The 18,205-nt window shown below is 48.5% G+C and overlaps 1 protein-coding gene across 1 annotated transcript in view; it reads left to right on the top strand.

The window, feature by feature from the left end:
* The window catches only part of LOC119952384, a 397,406-nt gene that overhangs the window by 165,239 nt on the left and 213,962 nt on the right, over window positions 1-18,205 (top strand). Inside the window, exons 37-40 of the mRNA XM_038776091.1 lie at window positions 2,599-2,640; window positions 6,310-6,351; window positions 7,565-7,606; window positions 9,203-9,244. Coding sequence (XP_038632019.1) covers window positions 2,599-2,640; window positions 6,310-6,351; window positions 7,565-7,606; window positions 9,203-9,244 — 168 coding nt within the window. The remainder of the gene's footprint in view (window positions 1-2,598; window positions 2,641-6,309; window positions 6,352-7,564; window positions 7,607-9,202; window positions 9,245-18,205) is intronic.

The following is an 18,205-nucleotide window of genomic DNA, read 5'->3' as shown; positions in this document are numbered from 1 at the left end:
CATAATCTGTTCGTTGACGTACAATTTCGCCATCCTGTCAGTAGTGTATCTTCCATACTCTGCTTTATTGCTGACTGACCCATTGTTGTCATGAGAGCCATAGGAATTGAATGTTTCCCCAGAAACATATGGAAGGCTTCTGTCATCTGATCGAATAAGGTATCATTATCTGCAAACTTAACTCCTGTCAAAAATAGGAGCCTCTCCATATTGGTCACTCTAACCCAGTCCAGTAACTTAAATGCCAACACAGACTGTGGAAATTCCAGGCGGTGTTTGTGCGGCCTTTTGTATAGTCTGCTGAATTCTATTATATAATCCTCAATAGAGATATCCTGTTTTTTGGAATCTATCAAATTCTGACCAGACTTCATAAGCACTTAACAAGTCATTCTTTTGATTTACCTTATCCATAAAATGCAATAGAATCTCCAGACTTTCTTCTGAGTCTAACTCTTCCAATTCCAGTTCAGAAAATACTTTGCTTCGGATTTTACTCTCATGAGGTAGAGAAAGAGCCAATGCCATACCTTGTTTCCTCTTTCCCAAGGCAGTTACCTTAGTCCACATAACGACTTCACTTCTCCATTGGTCATAGGATCCCTTTGCAGAAAATAATGGCGGATAGTCATATTCGGACATCTTTATTCCAGGTTCAGCCATATATATATATTTTTCCTTCTACCTCACATCTTGTTTGATGCAGAATTTGTTTTCTCTTCTGGAAAAGCTGTATCTTTCAAACCTTTCCATTTACACAGCAACCATCGTTGGGCAGCACAGTAGCATAGTGATTAGTACAATTGCTTACAGCTCCAGGGTCCCAGGTTAGATTCCCGGCTTGGGTCACAGTCTGTGCGGAGTCTGCACGTTCTCCCCGTGTCTGCGTGGGTTTCCTCCGGGTACTCCGGTTTCCTCCCACAGTCCAAAGATGTGCAGGTTAGGTGGATTGGCCATGCTAAATTGCCCTTAGTGTCCAAAAATGCCCTCAGTGTTGGATGGGGTTACTGGGTTATGGCGATAGGGTGGAGGTGTGCGGTTGGAAAGGGTGCGCTTTCCAAGTGCTGGTGCAGACTCGATGGGCCAAATGGCCTCCATCTGCACTGTAAATTCGATGAAATCCTCTGCTACCACTGTTAGCTTCCAGCTGCTGTTGAGTCGAGTCAAGAGTTCTGTTCCTTTTCACAAACACCTTTATTTTCCTTTAACACACTCTGTACAAAACTCTATCACCACATCACATACCACAAGAGCCACCTGTAACCTTTTTACATATCAGTGTCAATTATTGGATCCTTAACATCAATGAGACATCTAATTGGAATTTCTCTCAACCCATTCCTTAACAGCCATGACTGTAACATTACATTCTGCAGTCTCTCGTTCCTTCCTACAGTATGCGTTCAATGTATAGTATGCAAGAAACAATACTTTTCAGTGTATGCTAATCATAGAATTTACAGTGCAGAAGGAGGCAATTCGGCCCATCGAGTCTGCACCGGCTCTTGGAAAGAGCACCCTACACAAGGTCAACACCTCCACCCTATCCCAATAACCCAGTAACCCCTCCCAACACTAAAACATGTGACAATAATAAATCAAATCAAACCATCCAGCTTCCCCTCAAATACATCTGTGCTATTTGTCTCCTGAGGTACGTGTTCCACATTCTGACCACACTTTGGGTAAAAACGCTTTTCCTAAATTCGCTACAGGATTTATTAATGTTTAATTTTAAAAGTCTCTGGTTTTGAGCTTCCCCAAAAATAAAAACATAATTTTCCATGTCTTCTGCGTCAATGCCTTTCATTATCATAAAGATCTGGAATACGCCATTCCCAAGCATTCTCTGTCCTTGGGCAAGATTCCCAACTTGTTAAACCTTTCCTGATCATTATACCCTCTCAGTTCTGGGACCATCATTTGCAGCTTCCCAGGTAATTTGTTGACCTGTTGTTGCTATCAGACCCGTCAGTTGTGACTTGGTGAGTGACATCCTCTTCTCTGTGTCACAAGGTTCAAGCCTCACTCCAGACACTTGAACACAACACTGTAACATTGATGGGTTTTGTATCTAACGTTATGTCACAGATGTTTACCCTGTAAATACCGAGCATGCTGCCACCTACAGGTACAGAGGGCACTGCAGGTAGATGGTGGAACTGCTAAAATGAGTTTTGCCATTGGCAGCGGCTGTCATAGAGGAATCTCAATGGAATATCAGATAGAAAGTTACAACCCAAACAATGGGCTGAGAGCTGTGGGGACGACCCTGCCTTGGCCGGTTTTACAAGACCCCCGGCTGCATTTTGTGGCAGTCAGACACCCAGTGAGTTGATTGTGGCTCCCGTCCTTTAAAGGGACGGCTGACCACTCAGAGGGCTGGCAGTTCAGCCGGGCCAATGGGAGTGGTGGTCAGTGCAGGATTGTACTGGGAAGAAGAGGCCATCACAGAAGTAGCTCATCCGGCCAACAAGATAACCGGGTTATCGGGATGCTGGGACCAGTCAGGCAGACCAACATCTTGAAACTTGTAAAGGTTGAACAAAATTATCTACTGTTGCAATAAATATTCCAATTATTCTTCAATTCCTGCAGGATTACTTGAGATTAAAAAACCAGCATATATACCAAGACCAGGTAAGCATTCAGTTCTTTTCTGTTTAATTAATTTGCTCCATGTGGGCCTGGCTGACAAAGAACAAAGAACAATGCAGCACAGGAACAGGGCCTTCAGCCCTCCAAGCCTGTACCGGTCCTGATACCATCCTTGTGACGTTTGGAGTTTCTTTAAATGGATATCAGGCCACTATTTAAAGATGGCGTCCAAATCTCTCTCCGCCCCTGCCCCTCCAGACTGACAGCAAAAACCAGCCTCCCAGATTCTGTTTGCACAGAATTCACTAAAATCTGGAGAGAAAACATGGCTGTGCGGCTGGTGAGCTACACGGCAGTGTCCCTGCCTCAGCCTGCCCTGTGTACACTGAGGGGAGGATTCCATCATTTCTGTCATCCACCTCCCCCTTCAGGACACTCTGCTATTTGTCTCCTGTGGTAGTGAGTTCCACATTCTTACCACACTTTGGGTAAAAACGTTTTTCCTGAATTCTCTACAGAATTTATTAATGTTCAATTTTAATGTGTGCTCTCTGGTTTGAAATTCCCCAAAACTAAAATCATTTTTTCCATGTCTTCTGCATCCAAGTTTTTACTTATCATAAATATCTCTGATAGGCTATTCCCAACATGTTAACCCTTTCCTGATCATTATACCCTCTCAGTTCTGGGACCATCATTTGCAGCTTCTCAGGTAATTTGTTGACCTGTTGTTGCTATCAGACCCGTCAGTTGTGACTTGGTGAGTGACATCCTCTTCTCTGTGTCACAAGGTTCAAGCCTCACTCCAGACACTTGAGCACAACACTGTAACATTGATGGGTTTCCTGTCTAACGTTCTGTCACAGATGTTTACCCTGTAAATACCGAGCATGCTGCCACCTACAGGTACAGAGAACACTGCAGGTAGATGGTGGAACTGCTAAAATGAGTTTTCCCATTGGCAGAGGCTGTCATAGAGGAATCTCAATGGAATTTCAGATAGAAAGTTACAACCCAAACAATGGGCTGAGAGCTGTGGAGACGACCCTGCCTTGGCCATTTTTACAAGACCCCCGGCTGCATTTTGTGCAGTCAGACACCCAGTTAGTTGACTTGTGGCTCCCGTCCTTTAAAAGGGGCGGCTGACCACTCAGAGGGCTGGCAGTTCAGCCGGGCCAATGGGAGTGGTGGTCAGTGCAGGATTGTACTGGGAAGAAGAGGACATCACAGAAGTAGCTCATTCGGCCAACAAGATAACCGGGTTCTCGGGATGCTGGGACCAGTCGGGCAGACCAACATCTTGAAACTTTTAAAGGTTGAACAAAATTATCTGTTGTTGCAATAAGCATTCCACAGTGGCACCTCTGCTGTTCTTCCTAGCTTGGTACTCCACAAACCCAGTGGTAGTGGCAAGCTTGAGAGTCTGGCGCCAATGGAGGCAGCACATGACATTTAGGATGCATTGGTGTGGTCGCCGATCTGTGACAATCAACGGTTCGGTCTGCAGGGGTGTGGGGGGGGGGGGGGGGAGGGGGGGCGTGGCTGGACCGGGGCTTTAGGAGGTGGCAGCGGGCAGGGATTGAGAGATTTGGGAATCTCCTCATTGAGGAGGGTTTCCCGAGCCTGGAGCAGCGAAAGGAGGAGTTTGAATTGCCGGTTGAGAACGGATTTTGGAACCTGCAGGTACGGGACTTTGTCCGGAGGCAGGTGCCAAGCTTCCCTCGCCTCCCTCTAAGAGGGCTACAGGATAAGGTGATGTCTAAAACAGGGGTTGCAGAGGGGTGGGTCTGAGAAATATATAAGGAATACAAATGTGAGGTTATCCATTTTGGTAGGAATAACAGCAAACGGGATTATGAAAAAATGAAAATGAAAATCGCTTATTGGCACGAGTAGGCTTCAAATGAAGTTACTGTGAAAAGCCTCTAGTCGCCACATTCCGGCGCCTGTTCGGGGAGGCTGTTACGGGAATCAAACCATGCTGCTGGCCTGCTTGGTCTGCTTTCAAAGCCAGCGATTTAGCCCAGTGTGCTAAACAGCTTAAACGATACAATATTAAAGCATGCTGCTGTGCAGAGAGACCTGGGTGTGCTAGTGCATGAGTCACACAAAGTTGGTTTACAGGTGCAACAGGTGATTAAGAAGGCAAATGGAATTTTGTCCTTCATTGCCAGAGGGATGGAGTTTAAGACTAGGGAGGTTATGTTGCAATTGTATAAGGTGCTAGTGAGGCCACACCTGGAGTATTGTGTTCAGTTTTGGTCTCCTTACTTGAGAAAGGACATACTGACATTGGAGGGTGTGCAGAGGAGATTCACTAGTTTAATCCCAGAGCTGAAGGGGTTGGATTATGAGGAGAGGTTGAGTAGACTGGGACTGTACTCGTTGGAATTTAGAAGGATGAGGGGGGATCTTATAGAAACATTTAAAATTATGAAGGGAATAGATAGGATAGATGCGGGCAGGTTGTTTCCACTGGCGGGTGAAAGCAGAACTAGGGGGCATAGCCTCAAAATAAGGGGAAGTAGATTTAGGACTGAATTTGGGAGGAACTTCTTCACACAAAGGGTTGTGAATCTATGGAATTCCTTGCCCAGTGAAGCAGTTGAGGCTCCTTCATTAAATGTTTTTAAGGTAAAGATAGATAGTTTTTTGAAGAATAAAGGGATTAAGGGTTATGGTGTTCAGGCCGGAAACTGGAGCTGAGTCCACAAAAGATCAGCCATGATCTCATTGAATGGCGGAGCAGACTCGAGGGGTCAGATGGCCTACTCCTGCTCCTAGTTCTTATGTTCTTATGATATAGTGGGAAGGGGTCCCAATCAGGGAGGTGAAGAGGAAGTGGGAGAAAGAGTTGGGAGGGAAGTTGGATGTCCGCTATGGGAGAAGGCCCTAAGGAGATGAACGCATCCTCGTCATGTGCCAGGCTTAGCCTGATCCAGTTCAAGGTGGTCCACAGGGCTCATATGACTGTGGCCCGGATGAATAGGTTTTTTTGAGCAGGTGGAGGACACATGCGGGCTGTGCGGGGGAAGTCCGGCCAATCGTGTACATACGTTCTGGTCGTTCCCGAAGCTGAGGGGTTTTGGCAGGGATTCTCAGGTGTCATGTCTGAGGTCCTGGAAGGGACGGTGACCCCGAGTCCAGAGGTGGAATATTTGGAGTGTCAGGAGATCAGGGAGCCCGGGTGGGGAGGTGGGGGGGGGGGGGGGGGGGGGAGAGGCAGGGGGGAGAGGCCGAGATTTGGCCTTTGCCTCCCTGGTGGCCCAGAGACGGAATTTGCTGGGAAGGAGGGACTCAGAGACTCCAAAGTCAGGGGTTTGGATCAGTGACATGGCAGGGTTTCTCAGTCTTCAGATGATTAAGTTTGCCTTAAGGGGTTCAATACAGGGATTCGCTCGGAGGTGGCAGCCGTTCATCAACTTCTTTCAGGAAAACTGACCGTCAGCGGGAGGAGGGAGGGATGTGGCGGGGGGTGGGGGGTTGGGGGGGCCAAGGGAAGGCATGGAAGTGAAGAATAAGGGCAAGGACTCTAATATATGGATAGCTAGCAGTTAGGGCGGGGGGAAGTTGGGTGTGTTATTGTGGGGTTTGTGTGTGTGTCGGACCGCCCTGTTGTTTAGAATGTTAAAATGTTAAAATTAGAAATGCCTCAATAAAATGTTTTCTAAAAACAGAATAAGCATTCCAGTTATTCTTCACTTCCTGCAGGATTACGTGAGATAGAAAAGCCAGCATATGTACCAAGGCCAGGTAAACATTCCGTTCTTTTTATTCCAATTAATTTGATCACTGACAAGGAACAATACAACACAGGAACAGGCCCTTCAGCCCTCCAAGCCTGTACCGGTCGTGATACCACCCTTGTGAGGTATGGGAGTTTCTTTTTGTGGAGAGCAAGACAGCATTTAAAGATGGCGTCCAAATCTCTGTCGGCTCCTGCCCCACCAGACAACAAAAACCAGCCTCCCAGATTTCTTTTGTAAAGAATGCCTTAAAATCCGGAGAGAAAACTCGGCTGTGCGGCTGGTGAGCTACACGCTGGTATCTCTACCTCAGCCTGCGCTGTGGACACTGAGGGGAAGATTCCTCCTTTTCAGTCATCCAGCTTCCCCTCAAATACATCTCTGCTATTTGTCTCCTGTGCTCCGAGTTCCACATTCTTGTCACACTTTGGGTAAAAACGTTTTTCCTGAATTCCCTAGGACTTATAAATGTTTAATTTTAATATAAAACCTCTTGTTTTCAACTTCCCCAAAAATCATTCTTTTTTTCCATATCTTCTGCATCAAAGCCTATCATTATCACAAAGATCTGGAATACGCCATTCCCAAGCTTCCTCTCTGCTTGGGCAAGTATCCCAACTTGTTAAACCTTTCCTGGTAATTATACCCTCTCCATTCTGGAACCAGCTTCCCAGGTAATTTGTTGATCTGTTGTTGCTATCAGACCCGTCAGTTGTGACTTGGTGAGAGACATCCTCTTCTCTGTGTCACAAGGTTCAAGCCTCACTCCATACACTTGAACACAACTCTGTAACATTGATGGGTTTGGCATCTAACGTTATGTCACAGATGTTTACCCTGTAAATACCGAGCATGCTGCCACCTACAGGTACAGAGGGCACTGCAGGTAGATGGTGGAACTGCTAAAATGAGTTTTCCCATTGGCAGCGGCTGTCATAGAGGAATCTCAATGGAATTTCAGATAGAAAGTTACAACCCAAACAATGGGCTGAGAGCTGTGGGGACGACCCTGCCTTGGCCGGTTTTACAAGACCCCCGGCTGCATTTTGTGGCAGTCAGAAGAAGAGGACATCACAGAAGTAGTTCATTCGGCCAACAAGATAACCGGGTTCTCGAGATGCTGGGACCAGTCAGGCAGACCAACATCTTGTAATTTGTATTGATGAACATAATCATCTGTTGTTACAATAAATATTCCAATTATTCTTCAATTCCTGCAGGATTACTTGAGATAGAAAAGCCAGCATATGTACCAAGACCAGGTAAACATTCCATTCTTTTCTTTTTATTTAATTTGCTCAATATGTGCGTCACTGACAAAGGCAAAGAACAATACAGCACAGGGACAGGCCCTTCGGCCCTCCAAGCCTTTACTAATCATGATACCACCCTTGGCCAAAACGCTCAGCACTTCCTTGTGCCGCATCCCTCTATATCCGTTCTATCCATGTGTTTGTCAAGATGCGTTCTGAACGCCGTTAATGTATCTCTTCCACAACCTCCCCTGGCAACGCGTTCCAGGCACTCACCACCCTCTGTGTAAAAACAACCTGCCTCGCACATCTCCTCTCAACTTTGCCCCACGGACCTTAAACCTAAGTCTCCTAGTAACTGACCTCTCCACTCTGGCAAAGAGTTCCTGCCCATCCACTCCATCCATGCCTCTCATAATCTTGTAGACCCCTATCATGTAGCCCCTCAACCTCCATCGTTTTAATGCAAACAGTCCGAGTCTATTCAGCTTCTCTGCATATCTAACACCCTCAGGACCAGGCAACACATTTTTGAACCTTCTCTGCACCCTCCCATCAACGTCTCCATATCCTTCTGGTAGTGTGACGACCAGAATTATGCGCAATATTCCAAGTGTGGCCTTACCAAGGTTCTTGACAACTGCAGCATGAGTTGCCAGTTTTTATACTCGATGCCCTGTCCAGTGAAGGCCAGCATTCCCTATTCTTTCTTGACTACCTTGTCCATTTGTGTTGCCACTTTCAAAGATCTGTGGACCTGTACGGCCAGATCTCTCTGACTTTCTACATTTCTAAGAGTTTTGCCATTTACTGTTTCCGCTCTGTTAGACATAGCAAACTTTGGTTACTGTGGTCTGGAGTTCCACATACTTACCACACTTTGGGTAAATACATTTTTCCAAAAACCAGATGGGCCAATCGATTCATGGTCATCATTAGATTTTTAATTTCAGATCTTTCTTGAATTCAAATTCCACCATCTGCAGAGATGGGATTGGAACCGAGGTCCCCAGAATATGACTTTGGGTTCCTGGTTTCACTAGTCCAGTGACAATACCTCGATGCCACTGCCCCCCCCCCCCCCCCCCCCCACACCCCACCCCCCCTTGGTGAATGACACCCTCTTTGTGTCACAAGGTTCAAGCCTCACTCCAGACACTTGAACACAACACTGTAACATTGATGGGTTTTGTATCTAATGTTATGTCACAGATGTTTACCCTGTAAATACCGAGCATGCTGCCACCTACAGGTACAGAGGGCACTGCAGGGAGATGGTGGAACTGCTAAAATGAGTTTTCCCATTGGCAGAGGCTGTCATAAAGGAATCTCAATGGAATTTCAGATAGAAAGTTACAACCCAAACAATGGACTGAGAGCTGTGGGGACGACCCTGCCTTGGCCGGTTTTACAAGACCCCCGGCTGCATTTTGTGTCAGTCAGAAGACGAGGACATCACAGAAGTAGCTCATCCGGCCAACAAGATAACCGAGTTCTCGGGATGCTGGGACCAGTCAGGCAGACCAACATCTTGTAACTTGTAATAGATGAACAAAATCATCTGTTGTTACAATAAATATTCCAATTATTTTTCAATTCCTGCAGGGTTACTTGAGGTAGAAAAGCCAGCATATGTACCAAGACCAGGTAAACATTCCTTTCTTTTATTCTTCATTAATTTACGGGATGTGGGCGCCGATGACGAGGGCAGAATTTGTTGCCCTTCCCTAACTGCCCTTGTCAAGTTGGCGATGATCTGAGTTCTTAATCCTTTGCAGGCCATTTGATGTAGGTACACCCCCAGTGCTGTTAGGGAGGGAGTTCCAGGATTATGACCCAGTGACAGTGAAGGAACGGCGGCTATATTTCCAAGTCAGGATGGTGAGTGACTTGGAGGGGAACTTCCAGGTGGTGGTGCTGCTCTTGTCCGTCTGGAACGGGAGCAGCCGTGGGTTTGGGTGATGCTGCAACCCAGCAAGAGGCCCTTCGGCCAGAGTGGCCATCAAACACCTGCCATGCGTCTTGTAGGTGGTAGTCACTGCTGCCACTCTGTCGGTGGGGAGTGGGTGGAGTTGTCCCAATGCTTGTGGGGTGGGGGGCACTCTGATGCCCGTGGGGATGTGGCACCCTGATGCATTGGCTGACTACTCAAAGCGGGCAAGGAGGTCAGGAGCCCCAACAATTTCAGGCGTGCTTTTCGCTGGGTACACAGGAATAGTGCGTCACTGGTCAAGGGAGCGGAGGTCGTCCTGGTGATTGCCTCCTCACGCTTTTGGGGGGGTTGCAAGAATGCTTGTGGGGAGGGGGAGGGGGGTTGTCCGCTGACTTTGTGTTGCTTGGCGCTCCGATGATTGTTTGGTTGTGGGAGGGTGATGACTTCCAGTGCTTGCGGGGGGAGGGGGTTGGGTGAGGGGATGGAGGGAGGGGTGTGAGCCCTTTATCTGGATCTGTAAAGACTTAATTACCTCCAAATGCTCGCATTACAAGCATTGTCTTGCATCTTTGACTTTGTCTATATATATGTTTCTGGAACATTCCTCTTCATTCACCTGAGGAAGGAGCAGTGCTCCGAAAGCTAGTGATTGTAACAAACCTGTTGGACTTTAACCTGGTGTTGTAAGGCTTCTTACTGTGCTCACCCCAGTCCAACGCCGGCATCTCCACATTGTGAGAGAGGGGGCTGCACCCCTTGTTTGTTCAGGGGGTGAGCGTACAGGGACTTATCGGGGTGGGGGAACTCTGATGCTATTTGGGGACAACCCGGCCTTGGCCGTTTTTACAAGACCCTCGGCTGCATTTTGTGTCAGTCAGACACCCAGTGAGTGGACCTGTGGCTCCCGACCCTTAAAAGGGACGCCTGCCGGTGGCGTTCGCGAACGGAGCGGCCGCAGCAAAGAGGCTCCCGCAGGGCAACAAAATCGCGCTTTTTTCGGGGGTTTTCCCAGCCCGCGAAATCGACCCTGCCTCCCTCGCCCTGCCCAGGTGCCAAAGCTCCGTTTCACGGAACTGAAGAGAACAAAAAGAGGCGAGACTGGTCCTGGTCAGTGGAGCAGCTGCACGTGGAGGACGAGTGGGGATCGGGTTAAGACACTGCCTGAAAGTCGGAGCACGGAGAGGATAAGACAAAAAAATCATAATTTTTTTATTCAACTTTTTTTCCCCCCTCTCCTGAAAATTTAAAAAACGTGTTGCAAAAAAAAAACTTTCCAACAAAAAAAAATAAAAGAGTTTATTTTTCGCACCAAAACCCAGGGGGAAAAAAAAGAGAAAGGCATATAACAGAAATATGCCTGCAATTAATAAATCAGGGGGACGGTGAGATGCAAGAAGGAGCAGCAAAGTAAGCGAAAAATGCAAGAGCTGCGGCCGGGCAGGCAGACGGCCCCACGGGGCGAGGCGGAGGTTCAGGAGCTGCGGCCGCGCAGGCAGACGGCTTCACGGGACGAGGCGGAGGTTCAGGAGCTGCGGCCGCGCAGGCAGACGGCCCCACGGGACGAGGCGGAGGTTCAGGAGCTGCGGCCGCGCAGGCAGACGGCCCCACGGGACGAGGCGGAGGTTCAGGAGCTGCGGCCGCGCAGGCAGACGGCCCCATGGGACGAGGCGGAGGTTCAGGCAAACCAGGAAGCGGAAAAGCTGGCGAGCCCAGCAGCGGAGCAGGAACAGGACGTGTGAGGGAGGCACTCAGCCGGAACTCCACACAATGATGAAGGAGATGCTGGCAGAGACAACGGATACAAATTCAGCGAACCATTGGTGGCCTGGAAATGAAAGTGGAGACGCAGGGGTAAACGATTCAGGAGTTGGAGAGGGCCGCCTCGGACCAGAGCGACAGGATGGTAACTCAGCAAACCGAGGGGAAAAGGCTGGTAACGACCCAGGGGAGCCTGAGAGAGAAAGTGCAGGACCAGGAAAATAGGTCCAGATGGCAGAATGTTAAAATAGTGGGTCTGCCAGAGGGGATGGAGGGCAGAGACCCAACAGGCTACATCACCCAAATGCTGGGCAAGCTAGTGGGAAGGGAGAAATTTCCAAACCTCTCGGAAATCGACAGGACGCACAGGTCGCTCCGACCCAGGCCCAAAGCCGGGGAGCAGCCCAGAGGGATTACCGTGAAGCTGCACAGGTTCCAAGACAGGGAAAAAATCCTAAAGTGGGCCCGGCAGACAAAATCGAGCACGTGGGAAGGGAAGATCATAAGGGTGTACCAGGACATTGGGCGGACCTGGCCAAAAGAAGGGCTGATTTTAACAGGGGCAAATCAGCACTCTACAAAAGTAATGTGAAATTTGGGATGTTATTCCCGGCCAAACTCTGGGTAACATTTGAGGGGAAGGAGCTGTTTTCTAACACCCCAGCGGCAGCGGAGGAGCTCGTTAGAGCAGACAAACTGGGGGAGGGACAGCCACAACGGCCATCATGAAAGCGACGGAGATGGAAAAGAAAGGATGCATCGGAACAAAGAGCGGGGAGGGAGGGGGGGGGGGGGGGTGGCAGACCGCAAACAGAAACAATAAGATCACGAACTGTACATACATGGTTGGTGTACTGCGCGGGACTGTGCTGACTTGTTCCCGGGCTCGTTCCATCTCTCAATGCAATGGGGGCGGGGGTGGGGGGGAGCGGAGCAAGGTGAATGAGGGTGAGAAAGGCGGACAGGAGGGTGAGAAAGGGGCTAGCAAAAGGAAGGTAAAACAGGACCAGAGCAGGGCAAGTACTGGGAGGGGGGCCACCGTGCTGGTGAGGAGGGCCAACACGGGAGGGCAGGAAGAAAGGAAGGCCACAGCGCGTGAAGTTAAAAACTCACCACTATCCTTAGAATTCCCCCAATACCAAAAAGGGGCGATATTCTAAATGGTGAACAGGGATTCTCACTCCCTGACTCCGATGCAGGCTTCGGTGGGCGCTATTCAGGTCAAACTATATTTTCAGGTTATCCCCCGGTATAACCCATACCTTCACCGAAGAATTTTACCTAGTTACCCCTTAGTAGCATCGATGTCCTGGGTCCTGCGTTGCTAAGTAAGTGAAGGAGGCTAATAACCACTGTTTCAGGTTAAAACTTTTAAGTTATTTTATTATTGTATATATTTTTTTCTTTTAAAAGATGCAATCACTGTCTACAGAAATGTAAAAAGATCTTGCTTCTGGATCCTTCTGGTTGGTTGAAGGGACCTTCAGGCCCAACTTGACAATCAATCTTCTTTTTAAAATTTGGCCTTCTTTAGATGTATTCGCTGGTGAGCTTGGTTGCTATGTCCTATCTTTCCCATGTACTGAGCTATGAGAGCTGGCTCTGCTGGCTATCTCTGATCTGACTCTGAGCTGACTCTGCCTCCTCTTTAAATTCTAGTCTTCCTTAGATGTATTAGCTGTTTTAGCTCAGCTGCTATGTCTTATCTTTCCCATGACCGAGCTGGCTGTAAGCTGACTCTGCTTGCTTCTCTTGTTCCTTCTCTGCTTCTCTCCTTTCTCTGAGTTCTGATAGTTCCTGCTCTGGTCTCTGGGTTTATATTCTCTTTCTAACAGTTATTACGTTTTTATGACTTTATTGTAAAGTAACTTTTATTTCACTTTGATTGTAAAAAGTACCTTTGATCTCAACATTCTAATGCAACTAAGTATTCATTTTGACATGACCTCACCTCTCAGGTCTCTGATTACATTGTTTCCTTTGTGATGTTCAAACTTCCTTTGCGAAATTCAAAAATGCTTTAGTTTCAATAGACGTGTGAATTTTGGTTTGGTTCCTGTCATTTCTATAGTTTTATTTTCTAATTGTGTCCCCAGCTCATACTTTTGACTTTGATTTTGGCTTTAAATTATGTTTCTCGTAGACTGATAGTCCCCAATTTTCTTTAATTTATCTGATATCGGCAGAACTTCACACCTAGAATTGTCACCAAATTCAACTGAACCTCATCCTTTCCTTTCCAGCTGTTTACTAAGATAGTTAATTTCAATGAAGGTGTGAAACATTGCTTTTAACGTAATGCTAAAAATCCATTTGGTTATAACCTGAAAGGTTTACATTTATCACTTAACTCAACTGAAACCCTCATCCATGCTTTTCCAGATGCTTACTAAGATAGTTCATTTCAATGAAGGTGTGAGCCATTGTTTTTAGCTTCATACAAAAATCCTGTTTGGGAGAAGGAATCTGCATTTTAAAATCCTCTCCTGGCAGCTGCTGCTAACCCTTCATGGGATCTTTCCCTACATTCTTTCATGTTTCTCTCAGACCAGATATTGCCAGACTTCCATGTTTGAAATTACACATCTTTCCATATTATCAATTACACGTGCATCTCAGGGGAGAGAGAGCGCCGGCACAAAGGGGGGCGGGGGGCAGGGAAGGAGGGGGGGGTGGGACAGAGGGACTATGGGGCGGGAGGAGTCGGAAGGAGAGCGCTGAACAGATGAGAAGCAAAGAGAAGGGTGAGGTAGATAAGCAGCACGAACACAGGCCTCGGCGGGCATGGAGCAGGGCGAGGAACCAAGGTGGCGCCACAAACAGCCACTCGGGAGGGCTTCAGGGCGAAGGGAGACCCTGGAGTGCAGGGGCGCAGCCTCGTGGCGTACAAATAGCGGGTGGCCATGTTGGGTGCCCCCTGGACAAAAGGAAACCCCGGAGCTCTGGGGCCCAACCTCATGGCAAGAGCGGCGACCGTGGCCATTTTGGACGGCCCCCTAATGAAGGGAAAGCCCGGAGTGCAGGGGCGCGTCCACCAGGTAAGTTTGGGTGATCCCGCAGGACCGGGGGCTCAAAGACCCCCCACCAGGATTGTTACCGAGAACATAAGGGGACTCAACGGCCCACTGAAAAGATCCAGAGTCTTCACCCACTAAAAATACTAAAAGCCGACATAATCTACCTACAAGAGACGCACCTGAGGGAGAAGGACCGACTGCTGGTAAGGAAGGGCTGGGTGGGACAGACATACCACTCATGCTATGGGCCAAGGGCTAGGAGGATAGCAATATTAATTAGCAAGAGGACAAGGTTTATGGAAACCAAGACAGTAACGGACCCAGGGGGACGGTACGTCATGGTCAGCCGTTTCCTGGAAGGGGCACCGGTCGTACTGGTAAATGTGTACGCTCCCAACTGGGACGACTCAGAATTCATAAAGAAGACCATGGCAGAAATCTCCGACCTTGACACACACCGACTGATCATGGGGAGGACTTCAACTGTGTACTGGACCTACTGACCGACCGATCAAACCCCAGAGCAGGGAAATAGACTGCCATGGCTAGGGAACGAGGAGAATTTATGGAGCAGATGGGGGCAGTGGACCCATGGAGCTTCCTGCACCCGGGAGGGAAGGAATTTTCATACTTCTCACAAGTACACAAGGTACACACCCATATTGAATTTGTTGCAGTGGGGAAATCGGTGCTTCCAGGGATCACGGGAACGGAGTACTCCGCGATCGTTATCTCTGACCACGCTCCACACTATATGGATGTGAGGTTGGAGACAGGCCGTGCCCAGCGCCCCACGTGGAGGCTGGACATGGACCTGCTGGCCGACAAGGCCTTCTGTCAAAAAACATTGCAGGCCTCTTGTGTTCTGCTGCTTCAGATAACACAGGCTGCTACTTGATGCAGTCTTAACTAAAGGATGCTCCAGACTCTGAAATGAGTTCAACGTGTTTATTGAACTATTAACACAGTTATCAAATGAGTTCAACTCTGCTAATCTAACTGTAGTAACTCAGTCTAACTGTAGCAGCTTGCTCTAAGCCACGTGCTGGGGTGTGTTGCTGCTGGTCAACCCTGTCTAACTCTCTAGATGTCTGTCTGTGGAAAGAGGCAGGGTGTGAGTGCCTCATCCCTTTTATAGTGTTTATGTCATGCCCCCTTGTGGTGATGCCACCTCTGAGTGTCCTTACTGCCTATTGGTTGTGTCCTATTCTGAGTGTTCATTGATTGCATGTTTGCATATCATGACATCTCCCCTTTTTTTTAGATGTATATACATGTGAATGTGTCTGTCTAATGTGACTGACTGAGGAATACAGAACAGAACAAACAAAACAAATGCTCATAATCCCAGTCTCTGAGGCTTGCGTCTGATCCTCGTTGACCACCGGAGAGGTGGTGGAGGGGATGACGGTGTCTTGACAGGCGAATGGGAGACACGACCGGTGGCCTCGTGGTTTGAGGTGTCTGGAGGTGGCAATTTGACATGTGGAAATGGAGGGGAAAGTGGTTGTGGGCAAGCAACATTTCGCAGTGCCCTTCGATTCCTTCGAACAATGGAGCCATCAGCCATACGTATGACATAGGATCTGGGCGTGGCCTGTCAAACAATGACAGCCTGGAGCAGACCACCCACCATCCGGTATCTTGATCCTGACCGTGTCTGCCGGGGATAGCATGTCCAGATCAGTGGCATGTGTGTCATAGCCCTGCTTCTGGCTGTCGTGAAGCTGCTGCGTCTTCTGCAACACCGGGAGGTGATCAAGGTTGGGCAGGTGTATGGCTGGAAGCGTCGTCCGCAGGACCCTGTTCATCAGCAGTTGAGTTGGCGAAATGCCAGTGCACAAGGGAGTCGTCTGGTACGCAAGTCATGCAAGGTGTATGTCGGAAGTGGAGTCCAAGGCCTTGCGGATGAGCTGCTTAACGATGTGCACCCCTTTTCGAATTTGCCATTGGATTGCGGGAAGTGCGGACTGGAGGTGACATGCCTGAAATTGTAGCTCTTGGCAAACATGGACCATTCTCGACTGTCAAAGCACGGGCCATTGTCACTCATGACGGTGTTTGGGATGCCATGCCGTGAGAATGTCTCTTTACACACTTTGATGACGGTCCATGAGGTGAGGTCTGGCAGCTTCAGCACCTCAGGATAGTTCGAAAAATAATCGATGATTAAGATATAGTCGTGTCGGCAGCATGGTGGTGCAGTGGATTAACCTTGCAACCTCACAGCGCTGAGGCCCCAGGTTCGAATCCCGGCCCTGGGTCACTGTCCGTGTGGAATTTGCACATTCTCCCCATGTTTGAGTGGGTTTGAGCCCCCACAACCCAGAGATGTGCAAGGTAGGTGGATTGGCCACGCTAAATTGCCCCTAAATTGGAAAAAATGAATTGGGTACACTAAATTTATTTAAAAAAAAGATACAGTAGGCGACCATTCGCGTGGAATAGGTCAATGCCAACCTTGGACCACGGAGTGGTCTCTAGGTCATGTGATTGGAGCATCTCCTTGCTCTGCGCTGGTTGGAACCTCTGACAGGTTTCGCAGTTCAGGACCATGTCTGTGATGTCCTGCTTGATGCCGGGCCAGGAGACAGCTTGCCGGGCCCTGTGTCTGCACTTTCCTATGCCTAGGTGTCCCTATTGAATCTGCCAGAGCACCATGCAGGATGACTATCCTGTCCAGCTTGAGCAGGATGCCGTCGATCAGCGTCAGGTCATCCTTGACGTTGTGGAATTGAGGATATTGCCCTTTCTGCCAGCCATTGCTGAGGTTGTGAATAACTCACTGCAACAGGGGGTCTTTGGCCGTCTCTTCTCGGATGAGAACAATCTTCTCATCTGTTGCTGGGCGAGTGTTTGCACACAGTTGTACCTGCAATTCAATGTGCTGGATGATCTCCAGTGGGTCACTGGCTGAGTTGATGGAGCGGGACAATGCATCGGCGATGATGAGCTCCTTGCCTTGTACATCAAATTGAAATTATACCTCTGGAGTTTGAGCAGAATTCTCTGCAAACGAGGCATCATGTCGTTCAGGTCCTTTTGGATGATGTAGTCCAGAGGCCTATGATCCACCTCAACAGTAAATGTTGGCAAGCCGTAGACATAATCATGAAATTTGAGGATGCCGGTGAGAAGACCTAAACACTCCTTCTCAATCTGAGCATATCAGGGCTCAGTGGTCCCAATGCCATCCTGACTCGCATCTGTGGATATTTTGGTCTCTCGGTCTGGGTCAAAGAATGCAAGGACGAGCGCGGTGGTGAGCTTGACTTTCAGCTCCAGCCACTCTGTTCGGTGCTCCGCCTTCCACTCAAAGGCGGTTGATTTTTTCACCAGGTTGCGTAGAGCCGTGGTGTCTGTGGCCAAATTTGGGATGAACTTGCCAAGGAAATTGACCATTCCCAAGAAGCGCAGAACTGCCTTCTTGTCCTCGGGGACGTTCATTGCCTCGATGGCTTTAATTTTGTCTGTGTCCGGGCGCACACCGTGTTGCGAAATCTGATCGCCCAGGAACTTCAGCCTGGATGTCCCAAAACAGCACTTGGCCCTGTTTAGCTTGAGGCCATGTTCATGTATGCATCGGAATACTTTCTTGAGTCACGACACATGTTCCTCTGGGGTTGTGGACCAGATTATGATATCGTCAACGTAGACTCGAGCCCCTTCTATTCCCTCCATCATCTGTTCTATGATGCGATGGAAAATCTCTGATGCCGAGATGATGCCAAATGGCATTCGGTTGTAGCAGAACCTGCAAAAGGCGTGTGGAAGGTGCAGAGCCTTCTGCTGGATTCTTCAAGTTGCATTTGCCAAAATCCTTGGGATGCGTCCAATTTTGTGAAGAACCGCGCGTGTGCCATCTCATTTGTGATTTTTGTCCCTCTTCGGGGTGGAGTA

This window comes from Scyliorhinus canicula, chromosome 17, assembly GCF_902713615.1.
Source record: "Scyliorhinus canicula chromosome 17, sScyCan1.1, whole genome shotgun sequence".
In the NCBI taxonomy this organism is placed as follows: Eukaryota; Metazoa; Chordata; class Chondrichthyes; order Carcharhiniformes; family Scyliorhinidae; genus Scyliorhinus; species Scyliorhinus canicula.
The sequence above is the reverse complement of the archived record's forward strand: the minus strand, read 5'-3'. Positions and strand labels throughout refer to the sequence as shown.